The sequence below is a fragment of the Galleria mellonella genome, unplaced genomic scaffold, assembly GCF_026898425.1.
Source record: "Galleria mellonella isolate WM207_F2 unplaced genomic scaffold, CSIRO_AGI_GalMel_v1 utg257, whole genome shotgun sequence".
Taxonomy (NCBI): Eukaryota; Metazoa; Arthropoda; class Insecta; order Lepidoptera; family Pyralidae; genus Galleria; species Galleria mellonella.
In genome coordinates this window covers 560729-586027 of record NW_026442054.1, presented here as the reverse complement: position 1 = coordinate 586027, position 25299 = coordinate 560729, and the positions used below count along the sequence as shown (strand labels likewise).

General features: G+C 37.2%; 3 protein-coding genes and 1 non-coding gene across 6 annotated transcripts in view; 3 read left to right on the top strand and 1 right to left on the bottom strand.

Moving 5' to 3' along the window:
• LOC113517951 (dystrophin-like) overlaps nucleotides 1-12167 on the top strand; it is a gene marked incomplete at its 5' end in the record, with an annotated part of 154547 nt that extends 142380 nt beyond the window's left edge. The window contains 13 exons of the mRNA XM_052894960.1: nucleotides 203-372; nucleotides 741-822; nucleotides 1374-1506; nucleotides 2180-2402; nucleotides 3185-3296; nucleotides 4065-4185; nucleotides 4703-4859; nucleotides 7679-7828; nucleotides 8281-8407; nucleotides 8651-8779; nucleotides 8902-9025; nucleotides 9301-9399; nucleotides 9916-12167. Coding sequence (XP_052750920.1) covers nucleotides 203-372; nucleotides 741-822; nucleotides 1374-1506; nucleotides 2180-2402; nucleotides 3185-3296; nucleotides 4065-4185; nucleotides 4703-4859; nucleotides 7679-7828; nucleotides 8281-8407; nucleotides 8651-8779; nucleotides 8902-9025; nucleotides 9301-9399; nucleotides 9916-10043 — 1755 coding nt within the window. The remainder of the gene's footprint in view (nucleotides 1-202; nucleotides 373-740; nucleotides 823-1373; nucleotides 1507-2179; nucleotides 2403-3184; nucleotides 3297-4064; nucleotides 4186-4702; nucleotides 4860-7678; nucleotides 7829-8280; nucleotides 8408-8650; nucleotides 8780-8901; nucleotides 9026-9300; nucleotides 9400-9915) is intronic.
• A 1067-nt stretch (nucleotides 12168-13234) lies between these two features.
• LOC113513426 (cyclin-dependent kinases regulatory subunit-like) lies at nucleotides 13235-18251 on the bottom strand. Of its 2 annotated transcripts, XM_052894948.1 has the most exons (3): nucleotides 18200-18251; nucleotides 17461-17582; nucleotides 13235-16641 (listed from the first exon to the last, which is right to left on the bottom strand). In XM_052894948.1, exons 2-3 carry the CDS (start codon nucleotides 17517-17519, stop codon nucleotides 16419-16421), a joined length of 282 nt encoding a protein of 93 aa, XP_052750908.1. In that variant the 5' UTR covers nucleotides 17520-17582; nucleotides 18200-18251; the 3' UTR covers nucleotides 13235-16418. The 2 variants fall into 2 exon arrangements, with proteins under 2 accessions (XP_052750908.1, XP_026753221.1); XM_026897420.3 differs by lacking the exon at nucleotides 18200-18251 and having other exon boundaries at nucleotides 17461-17875.
• A 1121-nt stretch (nucleotides 18252-19372) lies between these two features.
• Nucleotides 19373-25299, top strand: LOC113513425 (uncharacterized). Of its 2 annotated transcripts, none has more exons than XM_031914618.2 (6): nucleotides 19373-19502; nucleotides 21019-21520; nucleotides 21870-22123; nucleotides 22371-22585; nucleotides 23897-24008; nucleotides 24592-25299. In XM_031914618.2, exons 1-6 carry the CDS (start codon nucleotides 19425-19427, stop codon nucleotides 24706-24708), a joined length of 1278 nt encoding a protein of 425 aa, XP_031770478.1. In that variant the 5' UTR covers nucleotides 19373-19424; the 3' UTR covers nucleotides 24709-25299. The 2 variants fall into 2 exon arrangements, with proteins under 2 accessions (XP_031770478.1, XP_026753220.1); XM_026897419.3 differs by having other exon boundaries at nucleotides 21855-22123.
• On the top strand, nucleotides 19998-20161 carry LOC113513427 (U1 spliceosomal RNA). The gene has a single exon (XR_003402157.2). It is a non-coding gene; the product is annotated as a U1 spliceosomal RNA (small nuclear RNA).

The window sequence follows — 25299 nt, the reverse complement described above, 5'->3', positions numbered from 1 at the left end:
CATTTCATTTACATATCCAAATCAAGAACAAATTCGTTATTACTGCAAACCCAGTAAAGTAAACTTGGAACTACCCAACCTGCAAGGGCAAACTAACACCACATGCCCAAATAGACATATCCAGCTAATATCCGGACATAATGCGGCTAAAGTCGCTGGTTGTAACTTAACACTGAAATAAATAATAATTATTTATTTTCAGGTGATAGCAGCGGAGAACCCCAGCCTGGTGAATGTACCACTGTGCCTGGATCTCTCCATCAACTGGTTGCTGAACGTGTACGACAGCCAGCGGACCGGACAGATCCGGGTGCTGAGCTTCAAGGTCGGCCTGGTCTTACTGTGCAAGGGGCATCTGGAAGAGAAATACAGGTATCTATTGTCCATCCTTACTAACGACGGAGAGAGCAGATTGTTAAAAAACAAAAACTAGCCCCGTTGTTAGAAATATACCCTGTAAGATCGAGCTCCATGGAGACCACCTATAAGCAGACTTCACAAATATACTACGAGTAAATGCTGTGCGTAAAAATGGAATGGTAACCCTACGTACGCTATTAGTATACGCTGGTGGAGCATCAGAGATGATACGTGAGGATGAAAGCAGGTCAGTTGCTTTAACATGACGAACTCATCAAGAATTAACTATGATGAGCAAAATTAAATCATCCATTGATCCATTTTAGATAACATATAAATGTAAGCTCTTTAGTATCTATATTATACTTTAATTTTTCCAGATATTTATTCCGGCTAATAGCTGACCCATCGTGCCGAGCTGATCAAAGGAAACTTGGTCTTCTTCTTCACGACTGTATACAGGTTGGTGCTTGTTTACTTAATAATAATAAAAGCAAAGATAGATTGACTGATGCCAGTCCTAATAAAAGAAGGAAAGGAAAGAAGAAATTACTACAGTGCGTGAATTTACAGAGTACAGAGGAATAACACCTGAGTCCTCAGGAATGGCGACGCATGGGAGGTATCATGGGCGAAACAGTATACTCTGTTATGTCCATGGTACTGCTCTTGTGTATAGGCGACGGTTACCACTTTCCATCAGGTGGACCGTCAGCTTGCTTGCCATTGTAAGTTGTATAAAAAAAAGTTTCCTTACAACCTCAAATCATCAATTTGGCATAAAGTTACATTCCCTTCTCTTGTACTAATATTATTGTTCTGGGTTCCCTTAACTGGTTCTTACGGCAGACTGCCAATTCTATATGACATATTCACCGCATAGTTTTAATTTATTTTTTCCTTTTTAATTTATGAGAACTATTATTCTTCTCAAGAGTTTTAATTCTTTCTTTCGTGTTCTCGACGTGAGAAAATTTTGCTTAAAAATCTAATGTTTGTAATATTGTTTCCAGGTTCCCCGTCAACTAGGAGAAGTTGCAGCGTTCGGTGGATCTAACATCGAGCCATCGGTGAGGAGCTGCTTCGAGCAAGCCTCCGCCGCCACTAAGGAAGGCAATAAAGGCGGCACTCTCGACAGAAAATCTGGTATGTGATCCTCGTGAAACTCTTCTATTTCGAATTCATCTAGTTCATTATATTATTATTTAAAATCATCAATGAAGTCTTGATTATAAGAGGGAACTTTAAAAATATGCAAAACTACGTGATAATAATAAGCGTTTATTTTTTTAGGTTTATTTGATGATTTTCTATTTCTTATATCAAAAATCCGAAATCAAAGATGAAAGTCACAAAACTTGAAAGGAGTATTCCATAGGTCTTTGGGTAATTGTAACGGATTCACTGATTTAAAAAAGGGAATAGATTTTTGAAATTGAAAAAAGTACCAGAGGGAGACTTTGTACAAAAGTCGATTGCTTGGGTACCTCTGTCCAATTCGTGTTTCTACCGTGAAGCAGTTGTGTTTGCATGGCTGTGTTTCGATTTGAAGGATGGGATATAGCGTGACTTTACAGGGTACAGAGGAATAACACCTGAGTCCTCATGAATGGCAACGCATGGGGGGTATCATGGGCGAAACAGTATACTCTGTTATGTCCATAGTACTGCTCGTGTCTATAGGCGACGGTTACCACTTTCCATCAGGTGGGCCGTCAGCTTGTTTGCCATTCTAAGTTGTATAAAAAAATACTTTCATTTCGATCTAATACTATTATAATCAAGATACCAGTGAACTTACACGTGGAACACATTGCAGTGGACAAAGAGAAAGAAAAAGAAGATACAAAGGAGAAGACTCTGGAGCGCGACGCGGATGGCCAGCTGCAGTATATAGAAGCATTCCATTTCCTACAATGGCTGCAGAAGGAGCCCCAGTCGATGGTGTGGTTGCCGGTGTTGCATCGGTTGGCGGCGGCCGAGTCTGCCAAGCACCAGGCTAAATGCAATATATGTAAAGAATACCCCATTATTGGATTCAGGTAAGGACCGTCAAACGCACAAAGCCACATTCCGAAATGGCAAAATATTTAATTGCTATATTTTTGTATCAATGATTCCCCCTATTAAAATAGAATGTATTAAGTATGTGAAATACTTTTTAAGATTAAGGTATTATAGGACTGACATATCCTTATAGGATAGAAAAGAAAAAAAAAAGAAATCTCATGGTATCTATCACGTGTAGCTACTCCTGAGTATCAGAGGTATCAGAAATTCCTCTAGCTTTATTTTTATTAGTACATCTCATTTTTATTGTTGACCATCTGATAATCAATTGTTATTTATTTTTAATAATAATAATATAGCCTTTATTCAGAACAACTTAGTACATTAAAAATAAACATAAAATAAAATAAAAAAAAAAATCTTAAAAAAATAAGCAAGAAACAATTATTAGAATAAGTTATTTATTTTTACTATTTAAAATATTTAACTGAATAAATATAATTGTATTGCATTCTTTAATATTTTAATTAATGTTATTTTATTATTATATAATTTCGTAATATTTAAATGCTACAAAATTTTTTAAACTTAAATCATTGTAATTTTTGTTTTCAATATTTACACGTATGACCTAAGTAGATTTTGTAAGGTACTTTCAATTTATAAGATCGAATGTTTTATACCCATAATCATTGCAAATAATTAAAATAAAAAAAAACAATTAGCAAATATTGCTGCCTCACGCTAAGTTAGTTCTATAGGACCAGTTGAACTAATGCTATTAACTCCTGTTAATAATTTGTCGTCCTTTCAGATATCGCTGCTTGAAATGCTTCAACTTCGACATGTGCCAGAAGTGCTTCTTCAGCGGACGGAAAGCGAAGAACCACAAGTTGACACATCCCATGCAGGAGTACTGCACTACTGTTAGTATTGACATTTTTTTTTTTAATAAATTCGGTATATAATATTCGATATATAAATACATACATACATATCTGTCTCCCATTAGGGTAGGCAGAAACAATGGAACGCCAAATGCTTCGAAAATATATTCAAAAATATATAATTTTTTTAATAAATTAATAATTAATTCAGTAAATAAGCTTAACTTGCTTAAATAAATGTAAACCGCTATTTAGGAGGTCGGAGAAACAAATTACCTACGGTATTTTTTTAAATTGCCTAAAATGGCTAGTATACAAGTTTAAAATCTGAACGCCTCTAACTCTGATCTCTTCATTTCCAAAAGTTCTGACAACTTTAATAATCACAAAAAAATTACCAAAATGTTATTAAATTTATATAAATTTACATTAGGCGGAGTTTTTTTTATAAACTTTTGTACAAGAAGGCTATATATTTGTCGTATCTTTGCCTAGATAGTTAGCAATGAAAAATTCACGCCTCACAATTCACAAATGAGTTTTGTACCTTTGCCTTTCCCATTGTTGATAAACGTATTAGAGAAATAATTATTTGTCATTTCCTTTCTATGATAAATTTACTACTTTTTCATTTACTCAACTGATTGTCATGTCCTTTCTATGATAAATTTACTACTTTTTCATTTACTCAATCAGAATAAGTAAACGAAAAAATACATTTTAAATGCCATTCTACTTATTATTTAAATATATCGAAATAAGTATTACGAATTCTTATTAATTCGATTAATATACGACATATTTCAGACAACATCGGGAGAGGACGTGCGTGATTTCACACGAGCACTTCGCAACAAATTCAAGTCGGCGAGATACTTCAAGAAGCATCCCAGAGTCGGCTACTTACCCGTCCAGACTGTTCTTGAAGGTAAGTTTATGTTATTCAGTGGACTTATTTAATTATAGCGAGACAAAATTAATATAATGGCGCCATTTCTGAAAGTCAATGAAGGAGAGATATTTCTGTATTTATAGATAATAAAGAAATAATACAGTGTAATACTTTTGTTTATAAGCAATATATGTATTAACAAAAAGCAAGTCAATTGTTTTGCCGTGTGCTCCCGGCACAGAATAGGCCACTCCTTCCTTTTTCATGGGTGTCGTAAGAGTCGACTAAGGGAAGACGAGGGACAGGCAGCAACGTCCCTCTTAAATCATTTCTAAAGCCTAACTGCGGTTGCCAATCTGTTAGCCAAGCGTTGCAACTACTGGCAAAACCCTCCAAGGGTCCCTATGTTCAGCAGTGGACAGTTAAAGACTGATGATGAAATTAATAGTTTGGTACCCATAAATCCCATAATACAAACTTTGCTACTTCGTATTATTATAAACCTAGCATGATATTTCGTGAAGTTTATGTGAATGTTCGTTGGTCTGTGCAGGCGATGCACTAGAGTCGCCGGCACCGTCCCCGCAGCACGGCGGCGGCGGCGGCGGCGGCGGCGCGGGCGGCGACGACATGCACTCGCGCCTCGAGCTGTACGCCACGCGCCTCGCGCAGGTCGAGCGCGGCGCGCGCCCGCCGGACACGCCCGACAGGTACGCAACACCCCGCGCCACTCTGCGCCATTTGCGCCACTACGCGCCACTCCGCGCCACCCCGCGCCACTCCGCGCCACTCCGCGCCACTCCGCGCCACTCCGCGCCACTCCGCGCCACTCCGCGCCACCCCGCGCCACTCCGCGCCACTCATAGCCATTCCGCGCCACTCCGCGCCACTCCGCGCCAATCCTAGCCATTCCGCGCCACTCCTAGCCGCGCCACTCCTAGCCATTCCGCGCCACTACGCGCCACTCCGCGCCACTCCGCGCCACTTCGCGCCAATCCTAGCCTCTCCGCGTCACTCCGCATCACTCCGCGCCACTCCACGTCACTCCGCGCCACTCCGCGCCACTCCTCGCCACTCCCCGACACTCCGCATCACTCCGCGCCACTACGCAGCAATCCTAATCATTCCGCGCCAATACGCGCCATTCCGCGCCACACCGCGCCACACCGCGCCACTCCGCGCCACTCTCGCGCCACCCCGCGCCACTCCGCGCCACTCATAGCCATTCCGCGCCACTCCTAGCCATTTGGCGCCACTCCGCGCCAATCCTAGCCATTCCGCGCCACTCCGCGCCACTCTGCGCCACTCCGCGCCACACCACGCTACTCCGCGCCAATCCTAGCCATTCCGCGCCATTCCGCGCCACTCCGCGCGCGCGGCGCCATTCGCGCGCCCCATTCCGCGACACCGCCCGACAGCCACGCAACACCCGCGCCACTCTGCGCCATTTGGCGCCACTACGCGCCACTCCGCGCCACTCCGCGCCACTCCGCGCCACTCCGCGCCACCCCGCGCCACTCCGCGCCACTCCGCGACACTCCGCGCCACTCCGCGCCACTCCGCGCCACTCCGCGCCATTCCGCGCCACCCCGCGCCACTCCGCGCCACTCATAGCCATTCCGCGCCACTCCTAGCCATTTGGCGCCACTCCGCGCCACCTAGCCGCGCCACTCCGCGCCACTCCGCGCCACTCCGCGCCACTCCGCGCCACTCCGCGCCACTCATAGCCATTCCGCGCCACTACGCGCCACTCCGCGCCACTCCGCGCCACTTCGCGCCAATTCTAGCCTCTCCGCGTCACTCCGCATCACTCCGCGCCACTCCACGTCACTCCGCGCCACTCCGCGCCACACCGCGCCACTCCGCGCCTCTCCTCGCCTCTCCGCGTCACTCCGCATCACTCCGCGCCACTACGCAGCAATCCTAATCATTCCGCGCCACTACGCGCCACTCCGCGCCACTCCGCGCCACACCGCGCCACTCTTAGCCATTCCGCGCCACTCCGCGCCACTCTACGCCACTCCGCGCCACTCCGCGCCACACCACGCTACTCCGCGCCAATCCTAGCCATTCCGCGCCACACCGCGCCACTCCGCGCCAATCCTAGCCATACCGCGCCACTCCGCGCCACTCCTAGCCATTCCGCGCCACACCGCCACTCCGCGCCAATCCTAGCCACTCCTAGCCACACCGCGCCACTCCTAGCCATACCGCGCCACTCCTAGCCATTTGGCGCCACTCCTAGCCATTTGGCGCCACTCCTAGCCATTTGGCGCCACTCCGCGCCAATTCTAGCCACTCCGCGCCACTACGCGCCACTCCGCGCCACTCCGCGCCAATCCTAGCCTCTCCGCGTCACTCCGCATCACTCCGCGCCACTCCACGTCACTCCGCGCCATTCCGCGCCTCTCCTCGCCTATCCTCGCCTCTCCGCGTCACTCCGCATCATTCCGCGCCACTACGCAGCAATCCGCCATTTCGCGCCACTACGCGCCACTCCGCGCCACTACGCGCCACTCCGCGCCACTCCGCGCCACTCCATCCGCCAATCCTAGCCACTCCGCGTCACTCCGCCTCACTCCGCGCCACTCCGCGCCATTCCGCGCCTCTCCTCGCCTCTCCTCGCCTCTCCGCGTCACTCCGCATCACTCCGCGCCACTACGCAGCAATCCTAACCATTCCGTGCCACTACGCGCCACTCCGCGACACTCCGCGCCACTCCGCGCCACTACGCGCCACTCCGCGCCACTCCGCGCCACACCGCGCCACTCTTAGCCATTCCGCGCCACTCCGCGCCAATCCTAGCCTCTCCGCGTCACTCCGCATCACTCCGCGCCACTCCGCGCCAATCCTAGCCATTCCGCGCCACTCCGCGCCACTCCGCACCACACCGCGCCACTCCGCGCCACTCATAGCCATTCCTAGTAATCCTTGGTAATCCCACCCACGCTATCGGTATACACTGGCAGTGCACCACTGAAGGATAATAAGTGAGGATGAAGCAGGTCAATTAGCCCGTCGTGACGAATTCAACGAGAATTGTTCTCGATGGTTTCCAGGGGGAACCACGTGGAGATTGACCTAATAGAGCATAATGCTAGCAATGGCGCTGTCAAACTCCTAGTTGAATACGCGTTCTAATATCAATCGCAGTCAAAAATGTTTAATTGCCCAGTGCGAGAGTCTCAATTATGTTGGATTTGCAACAATAAGTGTGTGCAACAATAGAAGTGACACTTTCCTTTATGAATCCACCAAAGCTGCCAAAATGCACCCTTTTCCACCTTAAGCCTGATATAGGTCAGGAAAACTATTACAAATTTATTCTTATTTAACAATAATTAATATAATATACGACCGTAAACCTTTTCCTTTTATCCTTTATTCCTATTCCTAATCCTTTTCGAAAAACTCCTGACGCTTGAAGGCAAGATAAAAATATATATCCAATCAAACAACTGAAACTCTCTCAAAAACAAAGATTATATAAGTATTTAACAACACCTACTAACGATAATGAACCTTCCAGTGACGAAGAACACCAGCTGATAGCCCAATACTGCCTGTCGTTGAACGGCAGTGGCGGAGGCGGCGAGGGCGAGGAAGCACCTCGTTCACCCGTGCAGGTCGTCTCCATCATACATCGAGAGCAGAGACACGAACTCGAAGCTATGATTAGGTTAGAAAACATTAGCTGTTTTAAAATCAGATTAAAGTGACCACTACAGCTCATGTAATGCCAGTCCAATGCCAAAATCATTTAGTTGTATAGGAATCTGTTGTTGTCACTTTATGTGCGTAAATTTATGCCTTATCGTAATTACTCGGTATCTATTCTTACGTCGCGAAAATCTAGAGTAATTATAATGCCCTAAACTCATTCTCCAAACCAAAACATACCCTGCAAACAAGTTGCTGTATGGCAATAGTATATAGTACAAACTATATAGTGATATAGAGATATCCATGCAGATAAGTTTGAAAATCTGAAATCATAAACTACCTGCAAAAAAATTAGTGTACAAATGTAAATTTAATAACAAACATTTAGATGACCCAAATAATGAAATGTAACTTATTACTTTTATAATTTGTGTAAAAGCTTTTCTAAATAAAAATTCATAATTCCAGAGAACTGGAAGAAGAGAACGCCAGTCTTCAAGCAGAATATGAGCGGTTGAAAGCAAAGCAAACACCCGGCTCTACACCCGAAGAACAACTGAATATCAGCGAAAACCGAAATGCTCCAGTTGACCAAGTAAGTGCCTATAGTAATTCGAATTTACATTACATTCCAATAGAAGTCTTAAAGCACACAAAGCTGTCATCTGATAAATCATGTAAGTGGCTTTCGTTTATAAATAACGTAACCTAGAAGGAACCATTTTTATGCAAGTAGTAGTTGTTAAAGTTAAGTATATAACCTAGGAAAAAATATAAAGTTCTTAAAAGTAATGACAATATGAAAATAATACGATTAAAATTAATATTATCCCAACAGGACATGATGGCGGAGGCTCGCTTGTTGAGGCAGCATAAAGGTCGTTTAGAAGCTCGGATGCAAATTCTCGAAGAACATAATAGACAACTAGAAGCTCAGCTGCAAAGACTTAGGAGATTGCTTGATGAGGTATTTATATTTATGCTATATCAATGTTTAATTATTATATATGTAAACTCATGCAAATAACAATTTAAATGTCGTCAATATTAATTAATTGATATTAATACGACGCTCTCTCACGTTTCTAGCCCGCTCAAGGGTCTCCCCCAGCTCGCACTGGCACTCTGCAAACTCGCTCCGTGACTGCTTCCCAGCTCGCTACCGACTCACCCGCCAAAATGCACAATGGACTCTACCACGAGTCTCAAACCAGTAAGTAACATTACTCTCTTTTTGTACTAACAATATTTTTGACTTTAGGGAAGCTATCGACTGTGTCACGACGACATTACTATAGCAGACTAGCAGTCAAGATTTCTATTATATATGCGGTGTTACATTTTCAGCATATTCTGAACAGAGATGTAAAAACTTCACAATACATTCGTAAAGGCAGCCCGGTTTTATAGGGTGTTTCTCAAGGCATAATACTAGGTCCCGATCTTTTAGATTTAGTAACAACTTTTAAATGTGACTTTTGCGTGAAGATGGCGGCGGAAGATGGGGCGGCGCGGGGGCGGAGCGCGAGCCGCTGGAGCGGCCCCCGCCGCCGCCGCACTCCGTGCACTCGCTCATGCACTGCGCAGGTTAGATGGACCGACGACATGTGTGTTTTGGTTTTAGTTGATTTGTTTTTACAGTAACATAGTTTGTATTTCACGACGTTGTTATTTATTTTTTGTTTGGCGATTCAAGGTTGCTGTTTTGCACGGTTTTTGCATGTCACAATTATTGTCTTCGTTGTCCTCCGACATTCTCACTAATGTTCACGTGTTTTCTTTTTTTTTGCAAACATAACAGGACGTATACCGTGAGGTAAATATATACCAATGTTTAGTTTAGGATAAACTACTGTATGTAGTAAGAACCCTAACCCCTAGATAATATGAGCATATCAATTCAAAAGTATCTACTTCCTCAAACGAGAAAAGATTTACACCACTTCTTGTGAAGGTCAAAGTATTAGTGTGGTGATAAAAAGAATAAAGTCCTCAGAAGTAGTAATGCTTGAGGATTTTGTTGACGTTTAATAGACTTTACTAAAAACAAAATATTTGCGTAAATATATAACAACTGTTTATGTTTTACAATTTTGTTCTCAGATGACTTGGGACGCGCTGTCGAAGAACTAGTGTCAGTTATGACGGAGGATCAACAAAATCAAACGGCGAACGCGCCTCCACAGTATACCAACGGCAAACCAGGCAACAAGAATAACGAAACGCCGTAATACAAAATAAACAACGCGCGTACGGTGGTGCTTTTGGCGGGGAAAACTGCATTGCCATATATAAAAATGGCGAAGTAGTCCGCTTTCATATAAATGATTTTCGCTCTAGCAACACTGTCGAGACCAAAGAATATAACAACACTGCTTATAATAAACCTATTATAGCGTTGTAAATGTATTTTGAAAAACGCTTTAAGACATCATATGTTTCTATACTAATTTTCGACTCATCACTAACATATCTGCACGCTGTACTTTCTACCTTATTATACAAAAGCTCTAACATTTCATTTATCATTTTCTAATCATTATGAGGCTTCTCTAAACTGGTTCGGGCATGGGGATATACTCTTACATAATTGGAAGCCTGAAAAGGACCAGCTAAATAGAACTACCCATGTACATCTCGGTTTAGTTCATGCTAGCTGTCGGTAAAAGACGATTATCGTATGCAACGCTTATTGTATAAATAAGGGGGTGCCAATGTTGCAGTACGTATCGTGATTGAGTCATTCTATTTTTCTACTATATTTTTATTGGGCAACATCACTTTTTCTTCTAATTATTTTCCGGTCTCAGGCAGTGTTGCCAGGACGACACTATCCAACGAAAAAGACAACTAACGAGCATTTATATTTATAAATTGTACCAAATACGTCGTTAAACGTGTTAAATACCTTACATTTATTAACCATTTAAGTACATATCTTATTAGTACAATCTCCATTATCTATCATATCACTTCTTGTAAATTTTCATATCATTTTACGCTGTGTGTAAAAATACTGGCACGTGTATAAAATAATCACGAAAAAACGCAACGTCGACAAATTGTTTCAGTTGAAACAAACAGTTGGAGACGACCAAAATTGTAAGACAGCTTAAACGAACAAGGAGCAGAAAGCTTTAATAGTATCACAATTAGCTTTAAAAACCATGTTTTGAGACATTTTTGCAACTGGTAATGCAGCCTTGGATATTTGCTACGAAACAAACGGTGGGAGCCTACGTTCTAGTGGAAAATTTACTGTTATATTAGTGATCTACAATCTTCAATACGATATATGCCATCTTCACGTATGGCCGTAGATAAAGGATGCGTTAACCGTTTCGCGAGTAGTGTAGATGTAGCCAAATCAATATCAAGCATGTTTATCACGTGCATGTTCGTGTATGTTACATATTATCGAGTTATCAAAATATGTATTGTTAGAATCTATATTACTAATTGAGCTGCTTCTACGCAAGTTAGTGACCGTTTCATTTCCCTCTGTCTCCGTGTTTCGGACTGTCAGAAATCGGGGTTGCCAGATTGTTTTAGTAGAAATGGTAGATATTGAGGACCATTAAAACAATTTTTGACTTTTTTATTAACAAACGGATTACAGTGACAGAGCAAATATTTTATTTTTATTATTAGTGAATTATCCAGATAGTTCTGGAGATCTGGCAACACTGAATTAGTAGGAACTCTTCTTAGACTAAAAACATGTATCCACAACTTTTTCACTATTACAACGGCATGAGGACACATTTTTACTTAGGATAATGTTGGATGCGTCAATTTTTATGTCGCATTCTGATATTTCGACATTTTGTAACGTGTGTCTAGTAAGATGCTGCCTACCTTTTAGATAAGAATATATTGGAGAGATGACTTTTATACGAATGTTAAGTAATCTGTTGAAGCTAACTTTACGATAAGGACTTCCGATTTAACCATATCATGGTTTTTTATATTTTTTAGTCGTTGATTCGTATTGGAATTTTGACTGTGTTGTAACAAAACAGAACTTTTTTACTGGCAACACCTTTTGAAATTTCGCGGGAATCGCGACTTTATACTTAATATTTTATTATTAATTTGGCTAATATAGAATATAAGGAAAAAAAAGCACAATTATATTATTTTAACGAAAGAATAATTAAATTTACACTAATATATTGTTAATAATTTTATTGTATTTGTTTATTGACTAGTATGGGTAGTTTCGTTTAAAAATCATTTATTATTTTCTTTATTGGCAACTATGAAATATACTACTACAGCATTTATTTGTATATTTTACTGTGTTTATAATGTTTTAGAAGTTAATAAAATCCAAATAAACATTCAACATAGTATTGCTTGGTTTTATTGGTTATATTCCTGTAGCATTTTTTAAGAAAATAAATTTTTTGTTTATTCATAGGAAATCCTTGAAGGCTTACAATTTACGTGAATTGAAGAACCAGACAATAACAATATTAGCAAGAACTAATCCATTCATTACTTTAAATAAGTTGTTTATACATAGGTACCTGAATAAAATACCTGGATATTTTAATGAGTAACTAAAACACAAAAAGAAAAAACAATGAATGACCATATTATCCTATCTAGATTTACACAGTTTATTTGAATTTACGGGGTACAGAGGAATAACACCTGAGTCCTCAGAAAATGCATAGGGTGTATCATGGGCGAAACAGTATATTCTATTATATTAGTGGTACCGCTCATGTCTATAGGCGACGGTTACTACTTTCTAACAGGTGGGCCGTCAGCTTGTTTGCCATTCTAAGTTACATAAAAAAATATTACCAACTTTATTTAGAATAATAATAGTATTATATTATCTGTGTGAAAACAATTTTTTTCGCCTAATTAGCAAAGGACACAATTTTAATTCAAATACAAGCATACAACCCGTCTGATGGTAAACGGTCACTGTAGCCTATGGACGCTTGCAACACTAGGAGTGTCACGTGGGGACAATTAATGTCAATAAACTGTGTGGAAAGAGGAGTTAAGGAAATAAAACAATAGTGAACTTTCATTAAATTTTATATTAACAAGCTATAACATATTGTAACTTAATACATATCGCCATATGACAAAATAAAAATACTGTACTTAGATCATCTCTGTAAAAATTTTTAAAAGTACGCAATAGTGCCCTCGAGTCAAACCTCCAATGTTTTCAACAATATTATCTCTAATGCTTGATTGATTTATATAACTACACTGTGGCTCAAACAGGTCAATGTCTAACCACACACCACATTGGGGGGAAAGGGATTGTTAGTAATGGAAATTGAGAATCCCATTGCTAGCAATATACCCAATCAGGTCTAGCCATGGTTAATTCATGAATTCATCATGATGGGCTAACTGGCCTGTTTTCATTCTCATCTATCACCCTTCACTGGTGCCCCGCCAACGTATCCCGTTAGCGCAGGTGGGGTTACTATTCCATTATATACCAATAAAAAAAACCACACACCACAGTGTAAGGATCAACCAGTAGTCCAATGATACGTCATTGGACTACTGGTTGATCAAGCATGTACCGAACGATTACATCATAATTTGGGACAAATTACTGTCTAGATGTGTTTATAAGACGACTGGCAGAATAGTTCTTTAAACTACATCTGTACACAAGCCTATTTTAGCTATTGAAGTATTTTACCACTTTTTTTCAAATCGGAAATTCAATGCAAAATTATTATGAGGCGTTTAACATTTATATGAACAAGGAAGTTAATATAAAAAACCTGAAGACAAGACGTTATGCCGGAACAGCAAGTTATAGAACAAAATATTTGGAAAAAGAGCAAATCTGAGTACAATAAAATTCTCCATAAAAACATACTAAATTTAAAATTTAAAATCGATAAGAATTTACTAAATTAAATGAGTTAAAATAATTTTATTATGGTAATTTAAACTAGAGAATCCAATACAATTACCACACTAAGAGGCAACCGTTATTAATATTATGCATCTTGTAAAAAGGCACAATATTCAGTCGTGAGTTTTATAATTTTTTTACTTCAGTAAAATAGGTGCTTATTTAGCATAAGTGCACGTTTACACTGGATTAGTTACAGACTCCGAATTCGAAGCAGATAATTTACTGCTATCACTATCAAGTCACCAGTAACTCGAATATATGAATATTCTAGTTTAGTAGGAAAGAAATTATATTGCAGTAGAAATATTATTAAAATACTAGCTGACCCCGTAAACGTTGTTTTACCACTTATTGCAAAATATAAAAATCGCGATTAAAATACAGGGGTTGATCGTAAAACGATGAAAATTTAAAGTTGTGTGTATTTTTCAATGCTTAAAACACAATTAAAAATTTTGTCAAAAAAATATAAAAAAAAATTTTAGGGGTGGGTCACCCTTATCATTGAGGGGTATAAAAAATAGATGTTGGCCGATTTTCAGACCTACCGAATATGCACACAAAATTTCATGAAAATCGGTAAAGCCGTTTCGGAGGAGTTTGGTAACAAACACCGCGACACGAGAATTTTATGTATTAGAATATAAAAAAATATATATTAAGTAACAATTATTCGAATCCTTACTAATACTTATACTATTATAAAAATGAAAGTTTATAAAGGGTGGATGTATGGATAGCTATTATACTTTCATACACTGAACAGATTTGAAGGAAATTACATAAAGGAATAGGTTACATCCAACATAAAACATACAGTATTTTATATACTCATTCATGAGGGCAAAAACGCGGGATACAGCTAGTACCTATTAGAAATCCGAAAATGTGTTCGTTTGTTACCTCTTCGCGCCTTAATGACTTAACCAGTCATTGATATACACATCTTAAACAGGATAGAAGAGATAGACTGCTTTTTACCCAGGTCATTAAACAGATCCCAGTTACGCAGACGAAGTCGCAGGTAAAAGTTAGTTTGAGATATTTTAATAATATTTCTATTAGGGTACTACAGTGAACGCTCTATATAAGCAACTCATTTGGACCAATTTCAATAAAAAAAAAATTATTAGGAAAAAAAGAGTATAAAAATACTTAGCTTTTGAAAAATATTTTTACTTATTTCTTTTACTAACTAAGCTGAGTACAATAAATAAAATATAAAGAATTTTGCTTATATAGAGCGTTCACTGTATTTACATTTTCAATACATAATATTTTACTTTGTCGGAGCAAGTTACTAAATAAATAATATTATGACAAACTAATGGGAGTGTCAAATTGATTACGCACCTTATGGGAAGTGGGTCATCATCATATATCATGGCATCCCTTATTGCTGCCACTTATGAGGACTGACATTGTTCTTTTGGCATTAGAAATACTAGACTATATAATTTTACGTATGTACCACATACTCCCCACTATATGTAGATACAATACCATGGACAAAATTTGACAACTGTCACCGAATATATGCTAAATCTGAATTTAATTCAAAGAAGATGAAACCAATAATTGGTTTTAATATAAATTTTATCATATCTTTTTTTAACATAATTTAAATAGTATAAATTATGTTAATGTAAAAATAATTTATCTATGTAACATGGAAAAGCAGACAAGTATGTTAGAAAAAGTACCAGCAAATCATTACTAATTTTATAAATGTGAAAGTATGTTTGTTTGTTACTTTTTTGATGCTGTAACAGCTTAACCAATTTGTATGAAATTTGATATATACATACTCATATTGTAAGTGGAGACGGATAGAAGTAACTTTTTATAGTAGTCAGCAAACATATCCTAGTCATATTGGATCAAGGTGCAGGTAAAAGTTAGTATTTTATATATATATATATCAGTTAAGAGGTATTGGTAGTTAACCATTGGTAAATGGGAACAACCTAAGAGAGCTATACTTCACTCAACAAATGATCAGCAAGTGCTAATAATAAATTAGATAAAAGCAAATAAAATTATTTAACTCACACTTCTTTCGACTAGGTTACACTAACTGTAGTCACATTATGAGAATATGTACTAAATATGAGAGCTTAAAAATAAAACTTTAATTCTTTATGCCATATACAGCTGTAAAAATAAAGTGAAACTTCATACTTCTTTCCTTGTCAACAGTGTATCAGTACATTAATGCTGAGAAAAACTTAAACAACCAATTGGACAAATAATTCAAATATTATTTAGGATTCTATAAAAATAACTATAGGAAGCAAAGGTTCCATTGACTATCTGTTTATACCATACATATAACTAGGTATCTTTAAACATTTTGTAAACAAATTTTAAATTAACCTAAGCTGCTAATCTTAGAATGCTACAGACAAATTGTTTACTGTTTTAATGCCATTTTTTACTTTAATGCCCAAGTCATACATGCTATAATAAATTGGTACAATATACCTGCATAGTTAAAATTTAACCTATCTCTATGAAAAAGTGTTTAAATTTATTACATTCAATTGTGTTCAAATTGATGGGAGTGAGTATAGTCAGGAACAAACCTTTACCATCAGACAGGCTGTATGCTCGTTTGCCACCTTCATGGTACAAAAAAAAAACTTGCTTTAAATTAACTTATTAATAACAATTAAATATCTAAGTATCACCAGAATCACACTTGTACAGTTGAATTGGTCTTACTATCCAATCCATTCACAGCGGTTGGAATATCAGTTCGTGGCCTCCTGAAGAGAAGAACATGGGGCTCAGGGTTGTGGACCATGAAGTGGAGCCAGCCAGGACTCTGCTGAACACCAAGGTTCCTCCATTCTGTTTCTGTCATGAGGTGAGACTTGGGCACGTGACGGGCAACATCAGGTGGAAGGAGTACATGTCTAAAACAAAACAGAGGTATAACGCCAGAATTCTAAGGAATGGCAACGCATGAAGATTATTACGAGTCGCTCTCATCGAGTGGACTTGTTTGTAATTTTAAATTACATAAAGGAAATTGTGATAATCAATCTCTATTGTCAGTTAATAATTTAATTTACTAATATATAATTAGTGTTGTTGTATCAGCCGTTAACTGTCCACTGCTGAACTTAGCCTCCCCCATAAGGGGAGTTTTGCCAATAGTTGCCACGCTTGGCAGGCAGGTTGGCAACTGCAGGTTACTTTAGCTTTTGGTCATGTTTTAAGAGCGACACTGCTGCCCATCCCTCTATAATAAGCTCCCTTAGTCGCCTCTTACAACACCCACGAAGGAAGAGGTGGCCTATTCTATGCCAGGACTTACACAGCAAATTAAAATGTATATTTGTAAAAAACATTAACAAAGAATGTAATATTCAAGAACATGTTTAACTCATTATATTTGTAACATTCCCTGTACATATACTCCAGTTAATATACTTATCTAAATTTTCAATCAAACATCAATTTAAACATTAAATATTACTCTAATACTTTCAATCAAAATAAAAGTGGGTAGTGGCTAGAAAAATTAAAATGTTGAAAATAAAATTTCGGTCAATGTGTACCTCTAAAATTTCTAACACTTTATTACACTAATAGAAAAGTTATAGAGTGGAAAACCGATATGGATTTTAAATTTTCAAGAAATACGCTTGAGACATTATGAAGTCATATAAAATGACTATCAAACTGGACATACATGAAAAATAAGAAAAATCAAGATACAATTTGCTCACCTATATTCATAAACGTCATCAGTATATCTTTCAGAGTACTGTATTTGATCGACGGGCATTTTTCCTTTTAAATGAACCCTTACAGCAAAGTTATAAAATTACAACAGCATCAAAAACAGAATCTACAAATTGCAAAATAAATGAAAACTCAAAACAGTTAAAAAATTCGAATACAAAACAAAAATCGAACAGACGAAAAACATAATGTGAAGCTCGTTCCAAACATTCAAATTGAATTTTATATATATATTATTTAAACCACCACTTTAATATTTTGGTAATTTAATAAATTAGAGCCATACAAATTTCATACAGTAATAGAAAATATGTAAAGCTATTATGTTTTTATGAAACTAATAACAATATATATTTTTTTATTTAAATTCAATTAGTTTATCAATAGAAATATTTTATTTTCGAACATAGTTTGGTACAACTTTGGAGGGAATGTCAAGATGTCAAAAAATGACATTGACAGTCTCCGGAAACATTTTGCGTTCCGTTTCAATTCGTGCTTTACAGTTTGTTACTTTGTAGAAGTTCAGTACGAAAATAAAAAAAATATTATACATTTACAGTTCTTTTTTTGTCCTTTAATATATCACTACTACTATTTATATTAGCAAGGTTTTATAATGTGGTACTTTATATATCGTTTAAAGTTTCTTTATCATAAATACAGTTTAATACCAATCAGAAAGAAACCACAAGGAATCGCCAAAAACCTGAATGTACATACCGCACTACTCGTACCTAATTGTATTGGGAACTAGCTTACGCAAGTGGGAAGGCGAAACAACTGTAAGTACCGTCACCGTCACCATTAAATGGTGACGACCGGCGGCAACATTATTCAATCATAGCGACCCCAACACGGTAACAATTCAATAATACGACTGCAATTTATAGGTAGGACATGATTTAGATTTTTTTCAGGAAATTGAATTTTCTTTATTGTAGATACCAATGTAGCATTGTAACATATGTACGCAATTTTATTTATGTTATAGGTATTTATAGGTGTAAGGAAAATTATCACAAATGAACATAATAGACAAAATATTTGATATATTTTCTTAGATGGCACTTCTCTTTAATTTATTCGTGTTTTTCACTCTTTCTTTCTCTCTACAAATTCGTAGAAGTAAAAAAGAGCTCCTTCAATTTATAATCAGAGGGCCTACCATGAAGTATTTTCCGAAGTTTCGGGGACGAACGAAACAGAAATTTGATGTTAAAATTGCATAATACATGCTGTTTAAAATTATTAAAAAGGTTAAAATATCGTTCCTTTGGACTATTAGAATAGAATTTGTGATGAACGAAATGTTAAGCTCCATTTACTGGGTCGATTTTGATACGAACAAAAACACGAAATTGAGCCCGAAATTTCGGAATTTCATTTCATGGTAGACCATCAGTTTTGTCGTCGACCTTTGCTTGACAAGTATGTGTGCTTATTTTAATATGCAAATGAACGATTAAGTTTGATGTTGGTAAACGCCTTTTACAAGAAACCTAAAAAATAACATTATGGCTACGTTGTCGATGCAAAACAAAATTGTTATAGGTAATAAAATAAGAATGCTTTATTTAAAATGAAATTCGTTAAAACATTTTTTTTCGGTCCCTTGCCTCCTTCCAAATTGAAATGTATATTTTTAATCACAATCCTCAATTATTTAATAAAATGAATTGAAAAAAGTTATTGTTGGGAAATTTCTAGATTTTTCTCAGCTAAAAACAATATTATAAACCAAACGTTAAAATATAAACAGTTACTACTTACCTATTTTCACTAGGTATATTTTGACAAAATTATTCTAGAGACTTTATCCCGATTTCGGCCAAAATCATGTTTAACCTAATTGTGACAGTCGACTAACACACAAGAGACCCCTCAACCGATATTTCAGGTACTTATTTCGACTCTCCGGGTGATAGCAAGCAGCTGCCTGTTGAAAATGACTGAAATCACTCTTGAATTCTTACAGGATCTTATTAAGGACGATTATCCTGATGTAACACTACACAGCTTTGAGGTATGTTGTATTTTAAATTTTATATTTATAAAAAAAAAGTAAGAAGAGAACGCACTGATTCTAAACTTAGATGAGATAAAATAAATACACATGGATTTTGTGTCATCCCATAGGTAATAAGAAGATTCAAAACGCAGTTTTTCAAAGTTGCTCAAACACGCAAATATTTTAAATAAATGTTTTTAAAAAATAATCATACACTGTAATGTAATAATGAATGTTCTCCGAAGAAAATTTGTATTGGATTTATTATAAATATTCGTTAAAATATCTAAAAACATATATTTCTTAAAATATTGTTTGTGATATAATCGCAAAAATTTGCATGAAAAAATGCCGAGTTGATTTGTAAAATGCGTTCCGTTTCACAAAGTATATTTAGTGAATACAAATAATGCTCACTAGATGGCGCAACAAAATTAGTCTCTAAAGCTACAACACGATATAAAGATTTTTTCTTCAAGAATGACCTCGAAATTTAGAACTCATAGACTCATACTTACCTGGCTCAGAGGCAACCATGATCACTAGGGTGGTTCCTCCAGGGTGAGGCCCTACCATTGCACTTCGGATGGGCTGACCCTTGCGATTAATCCAAATGCGATTAACTCGGGAGTACAATTTTTGGTAGTGGGGGGCTGCGTTCGCGCTGTCCCCTGGATCAAGAAATAAATTTTAAATTTTGCTTTGAATGAACGACAATTACTGCTTAAATCGTTTATTAATTCTTCTGAACTATGTTGAAAAGGAAACAAAATTTGCTTGTTTTTTTGGATGCATTCTTACATATTCAAAAAAATAAATAATCAATTTTAAAAAATCTTTCACCTAAATCGGCGACTAAACGAGTTGTATTTTATTTAAAAATTCTGTCTAATCACCCGTGCGAAGCCGGGGCGCGGATGTTAGTTTTATGGTCAGTCTATGTTGCAGAAAAAAACATCTCTCGACCTTGCAAACATTTATACTCACGAGTACCCCTGTTTGTATTTGTTTTATATCTGTTTGTATTGGTTTGTTAAAGAAAATTAGCGTTGTGTACAATACGAATTTACATATAAAATATTTATATATTAATAATAATAAAGATTTATTGCACATAAAAATATACAGTCATGGGCTTACAGAAATTTTAAAGTGAATTATATGTGTATAAAGTGTAGCATTATGCGCAACACATTAGTGTCTAAACTAGGCCTAGCCTGTATCTTAGACACCAATGCCTTCAATTAGATACATATTTTCGTGCAGTTTCGCTATATTAAAATAGTACAAGAATCAGTAAACATGTTTTATACTACTAAAATAGGCAGGTGTCCATAGACTACAGTAGCTGTTTACCATCAGACGGTTTCTAAACTTGATTGCCATCTTCGTGGTGTAAAAAAAAATATATATCCGTTTACATTGTCATTAATTTTCAGTGCGAAACACTATTGTTACTGTTTTTTTTTTTTTTTTTTTTTTTTAAAGATAAAACCTACTAGTATGTTTGTAATTAGGATGTATGTTGCAGGGCGCACCGGGCTCCAAAAGGGGGGATAATTACACTTCAATGGTGTACCGTATATCTATGAAAGGCACTCGAAAACACATAGAACCGGACGGCTCCAGCGAAAACGAAGAGCCATGGAACACGTCCATCATTTACAAACGTCTCCCCGAAAGTATTTTGATGAAGGAGGCATTCAAAAGCGACGAATTGTTTTGCAATGAGGTCGCATTTTACAATAAAATATGGCCGGCGCTGTCGAGCTTTCAAGAATTGTGGGAGAAAGTGAAGAGTCCTTTTAAATCTATACCGAAATGTTATTTGGCGCAGTCCGATTCGGTTATTCTTAAAGATTTAAAACAATTAGGCTTTGTGATGCCAGATAGGAGGCAGGGTCTCACCACGGAGCAATGCTACTTCGTGCTGAAACACCTTTCGCATTTCCACGCATTGTCTTTGGCGATGAAATGCCATAATCCTGAGGGGTTTTATGAATTGTTGAATGACAAAGATGGCATATCTGAAGGTGAGTCGTTATTATTTTCGTTAATCTATTAATTTATCTGCTTTTTTGTTTGTTTGTACTAATTGTAATATTTGTAAAGATTTAATTTTTTAATTATTTATAATGGAGATAAACTCAAAAACTAATCGATCGATTTTAAAATATCATTTACTTGTTAAATTGTTACTTGTTTTAAATATATTGCTTTTTTGTGGCACAGGACCGTTCTTTATGGCAGTCCATGGGGGAGGCTTATGTCCAGCAGTGGACGGATGATGACTGAGATGATGATGATGATGATGAATGAACGCGAAAGTTTAAAATTAATAATTAACTTGTCGGTCACTTTTTCTAGTATTTTTCGTATCAGAAAATGAGGAGTATTATAAGAATTACTACCGTGAGGCGTCAGAGAATGCAATAGCTATGGTGGCTCAGGAGTTGAAGGACTCGGAAGACAAGGAGCTGTATTTGGGCAAGCTGCAGCAGTTCTGCAGCGAGGACACCTTCTTCCAGAGCATGGTGGAGCTGGTCACGCCCAAAGAACCGCTGGCCGTCATCTGCCACGGAGATTGTTGGACCAACAACTTTTTGTTTCGATATGTTGACGGGGATATTGCTGAGGTGAATAATTTATTGTTACTTTTTAAATTAATGAATTAAATTTTATGGCATTTTATTGTGTCTATTCATTAATGATAACATTTCTTAAAAGCTAAGTTAGGCTTGGGAAGGTTGTGGCATAGAATAGGCCACAACCTTCCCAAGCCTAACTTAGCTTTTTTTGCCACTTGTGGTATAAAAAAAAACTGCAATTCAGAATCTGGCCCCTATTTATTTAAAAGTATCCAATAGTTTTCGTTCTTCACAGATGTACCTCGTTGATTTCCAACTAGCCCGCTACGCGTCTCCGGCCATGGACTTGGCGTACCTCATGTACCTCTGCCTGGACCGTCAGCAGCGCTCCGAGCACCTCTCCTCGTTGCTGGAGTACTACGTGGACGAGCTTCACAGGCGGCTCGTTGAAATGAGTGATGACGATTCCATCTTCAATACCAGTTTGAATCGGGATGCTATATATGAATTGTGAGTTGGCAATTATTAAAACAATGGCCGTGTGGTCCGGCATAGAATGGGCCTCTTTTCCATGAGAGGCGACTGAAGGTACTTAATGGTCGAATGATGGGTAGCAGCGTTCCTTCTAAAACATTATCAGGGCCTAATTATGATTGCCAAATCCTTCTACCAAGCGTTGCAACTATTGGCAAAAGCCCCTCAGTTCAGCAGTAAGACAGTTATTTATTATTTATTTTATTTAACTCTTTATTGCACCATAAATAAAAGTATACAATGACAAGTGAATAATTCAAGTGAAATACAGTAACATAAATACAGATTGAAATATACACATAAAGGTACAAAAGGCGGTCTTATCGCTAGGGCAATCTCTTACAGACAACCTTTGGTTAAAGGAGAACAGATAGAATGATAAATAGAGACAGTTAATAGATAATATGATGATGATGATGATGATATGATAGTAATATAGAGTCATTTATTCTTTTACTCACATAACCTGTACAGAGCGGACAGTCTACCGTTACGCCAAACAGAGAGTTTAGATGACGGTGCATCAGACTAATAATATTAATTGGTAAATAAAATAATTTTTTTTGACAAATTTCACATCTCCCCTCTTAAGGAGAGGAGATGGCAAACTAACTCTCGGTAACACAGTCAGCTACGGTTCAGGACCCCAAGGAAAGAAACCGGCGTATAATGCGGGCAGTATCTAAGAGCACCGCTCACTGCATCTTTCCCGGTAGTGAGCCGCCTCGCAATCTCAGCCGTCTGAGATGTTGTTCCAGTCTGGTTGGGATAAGACCGTTCACCGAGAGAATGATTGGGATGATTTCTATGGATGTTATCCTTCAGATTTCGGTCACCTCGTGTGCCAAGTCTAGATATTTCCCCTTCTTCTTTTAGCATTATTATTTAACTTTGTTATTTTTTATATCTATCTATTTTTAAATACACATGAACAAGATTTTTATAAATAAATAGTACCTACATACCTGCTTCCTTTTGCCGATGTTTCAATGTGGATTTTACCACGTCGTAACCACGACTATTTCCTACAGGTAAAAAAGCTTTTTCAACGCATTAAGTCCCTATTGTGTATTTAAAAATGTGTGTAAATAAAATAAAACAAAGTGTTTCGTACAAAACCATGGAAGAAGTAATTTATTGACAGATAAAAAAAAAATATAAAAGTAAGTTTACAATCGCAAACCATAGATGGCACTAGTTGTACCACTAATTATTTTGACATAACAACAGTAACAAACAAACAAGGCGGAAGTTTAAAATTAACTGTTGTATTAATTTTGTTCACAGGTTAGAAGGGGAATTTAAACGCAGTAGTCTTTTCGGTCTCGGCATGGCTCTGGATATGTACCCGATAATGACTTGCGACAGTAACGAGGCGCCCAACCTTTATCAGGCCAAGGCAAGACTTTAGTTTAAACGTAGTTCTAAAAAAATGCAAAGTACAAAAAAAAAAGATGTACGATTTTATTTCATTATTATTTATATTTACTTATCTGATAATGATCAGAGGGCCTACCATGAAATAGTTTCCGAAATTTCGGAGTACAACGAAACACTAATTTCATGTTAAAATTATATAATGTACGTATTATGTAAATTTACCATGAAAACCTTTCAAAATATTGAAAATACTAAAATATTGTTTTTTTTTTAACATGCGTGATAGGATTTATTACGAATGAAATGTTAAGCTCCAATTACATTTCATTGTAGATCTCTGATTTCAGAATATTTTTTCAAATTAATATAATTACGTCAAAATCTTTATTCATATATATATGTTTATATATGCATTACAAATTATACATAAAAGTACTAAAAATATTTATTTATTATATTAATAAGGATGAAAACTGATTTTTTATTTAGCAATGATATTGATCAATCTTCTAATGTTTCACATTATTTTCCTGTGCCCTTTTTTATTTCCTATTTCTACTTATAAATGACATCCTTTTTAACCATAAAAAAAAATATTTCAGGAGAGCGAAGTGGTGCCTTCCCGCGAGTGTGTGAAGCCGGTGTGGACCTCGAACGAGAAGTGTCGACGGAAGATGACCGAACTCATACAGGAAATCGTCGACGGCGGACTGTTATAGGACGGACGATATTCCTGTTAGAGCTTTAATTATCCTTTAACAATTGATATGAGAAAATTTATGATCAAATTCTAGTTATTAAGTTATTTAGCAATAGTTTATTTAATATGTAAATTGTTGACAAAGTCATAATAAACTCAGTGAAGAATTAAATAGTTAATGTTTTATAGATTGGAAATAATAAGTAAAAACTCAAAAATTTAAGATTTATCGACAGTAAAATATTTAAATTTAATTATTTAATTTTTCTATAAATTATATGCGGGCTAATATACATTAAAAAGATGAAAGCCCTTAAAATAAAAAGAACATTGTATGCACCAAATGAAAAATGATGAAATTATAAGAACAATATGAAAAGTAAATCTGGATAAACCGGAAAGAACAAAAAATGAGTTATAAATTCACGTTATTGATTGGATATTTTCATTTAGCACACCAAAAACCTATAAATATTATGCATACGTATATATTTAAAGATATATGTGTGAAATAAACATATAGCTAATTGCAAAAACATCTAAAATTAAACTTAGAATCGAAGTACTAGAAAAGCATTTTAAATTAAGTAGCCTAGTCACTTTTTGGATC

What these genes read in the sequence shown, in the direction of transcription:
- LOC113513425 (XM_026897419.3), top strand. Translation starts at nt 19,425, where the DNA reads ATGACTGAAATCACTCTTGAATTCTTACAGGATCTTATTAAGGACGAT. An exon ending in TAACACTACACAGCTTTGAG is followed by an intron (nt 19,503 to 21,018) that starts GTATGTTGTATT and finishes TGTATGTTGCAG; the next exon opens with GGCGCACCGGGCTCCAAAAG. An exon ending in TTGACGGGGATATTGCTGAG is followed by an intron (nt 22,124 to 22,370) that starts GTGAATAATTTA and finishes CGTTCTTCACAG; the next exon opens with ATGTACCTCGTTGATTTCCA.
- LOC113513426 (XM_052894948.1), bottom strand. Translation starts at nt 17,519, where the DNA reads ATGCCCGTCGATCAAATACAGTACTCTGAAAGATATACTGATGACGTT. An exon ending in GATGACGTTTATGAATATAG is followed by an intron (nt 16,642 to 17,460) that starts GTGAGCAAATTG and finishes GTTTTGTTTTAG; the next exon opens with ACATGTACTCCTTCCACCTG.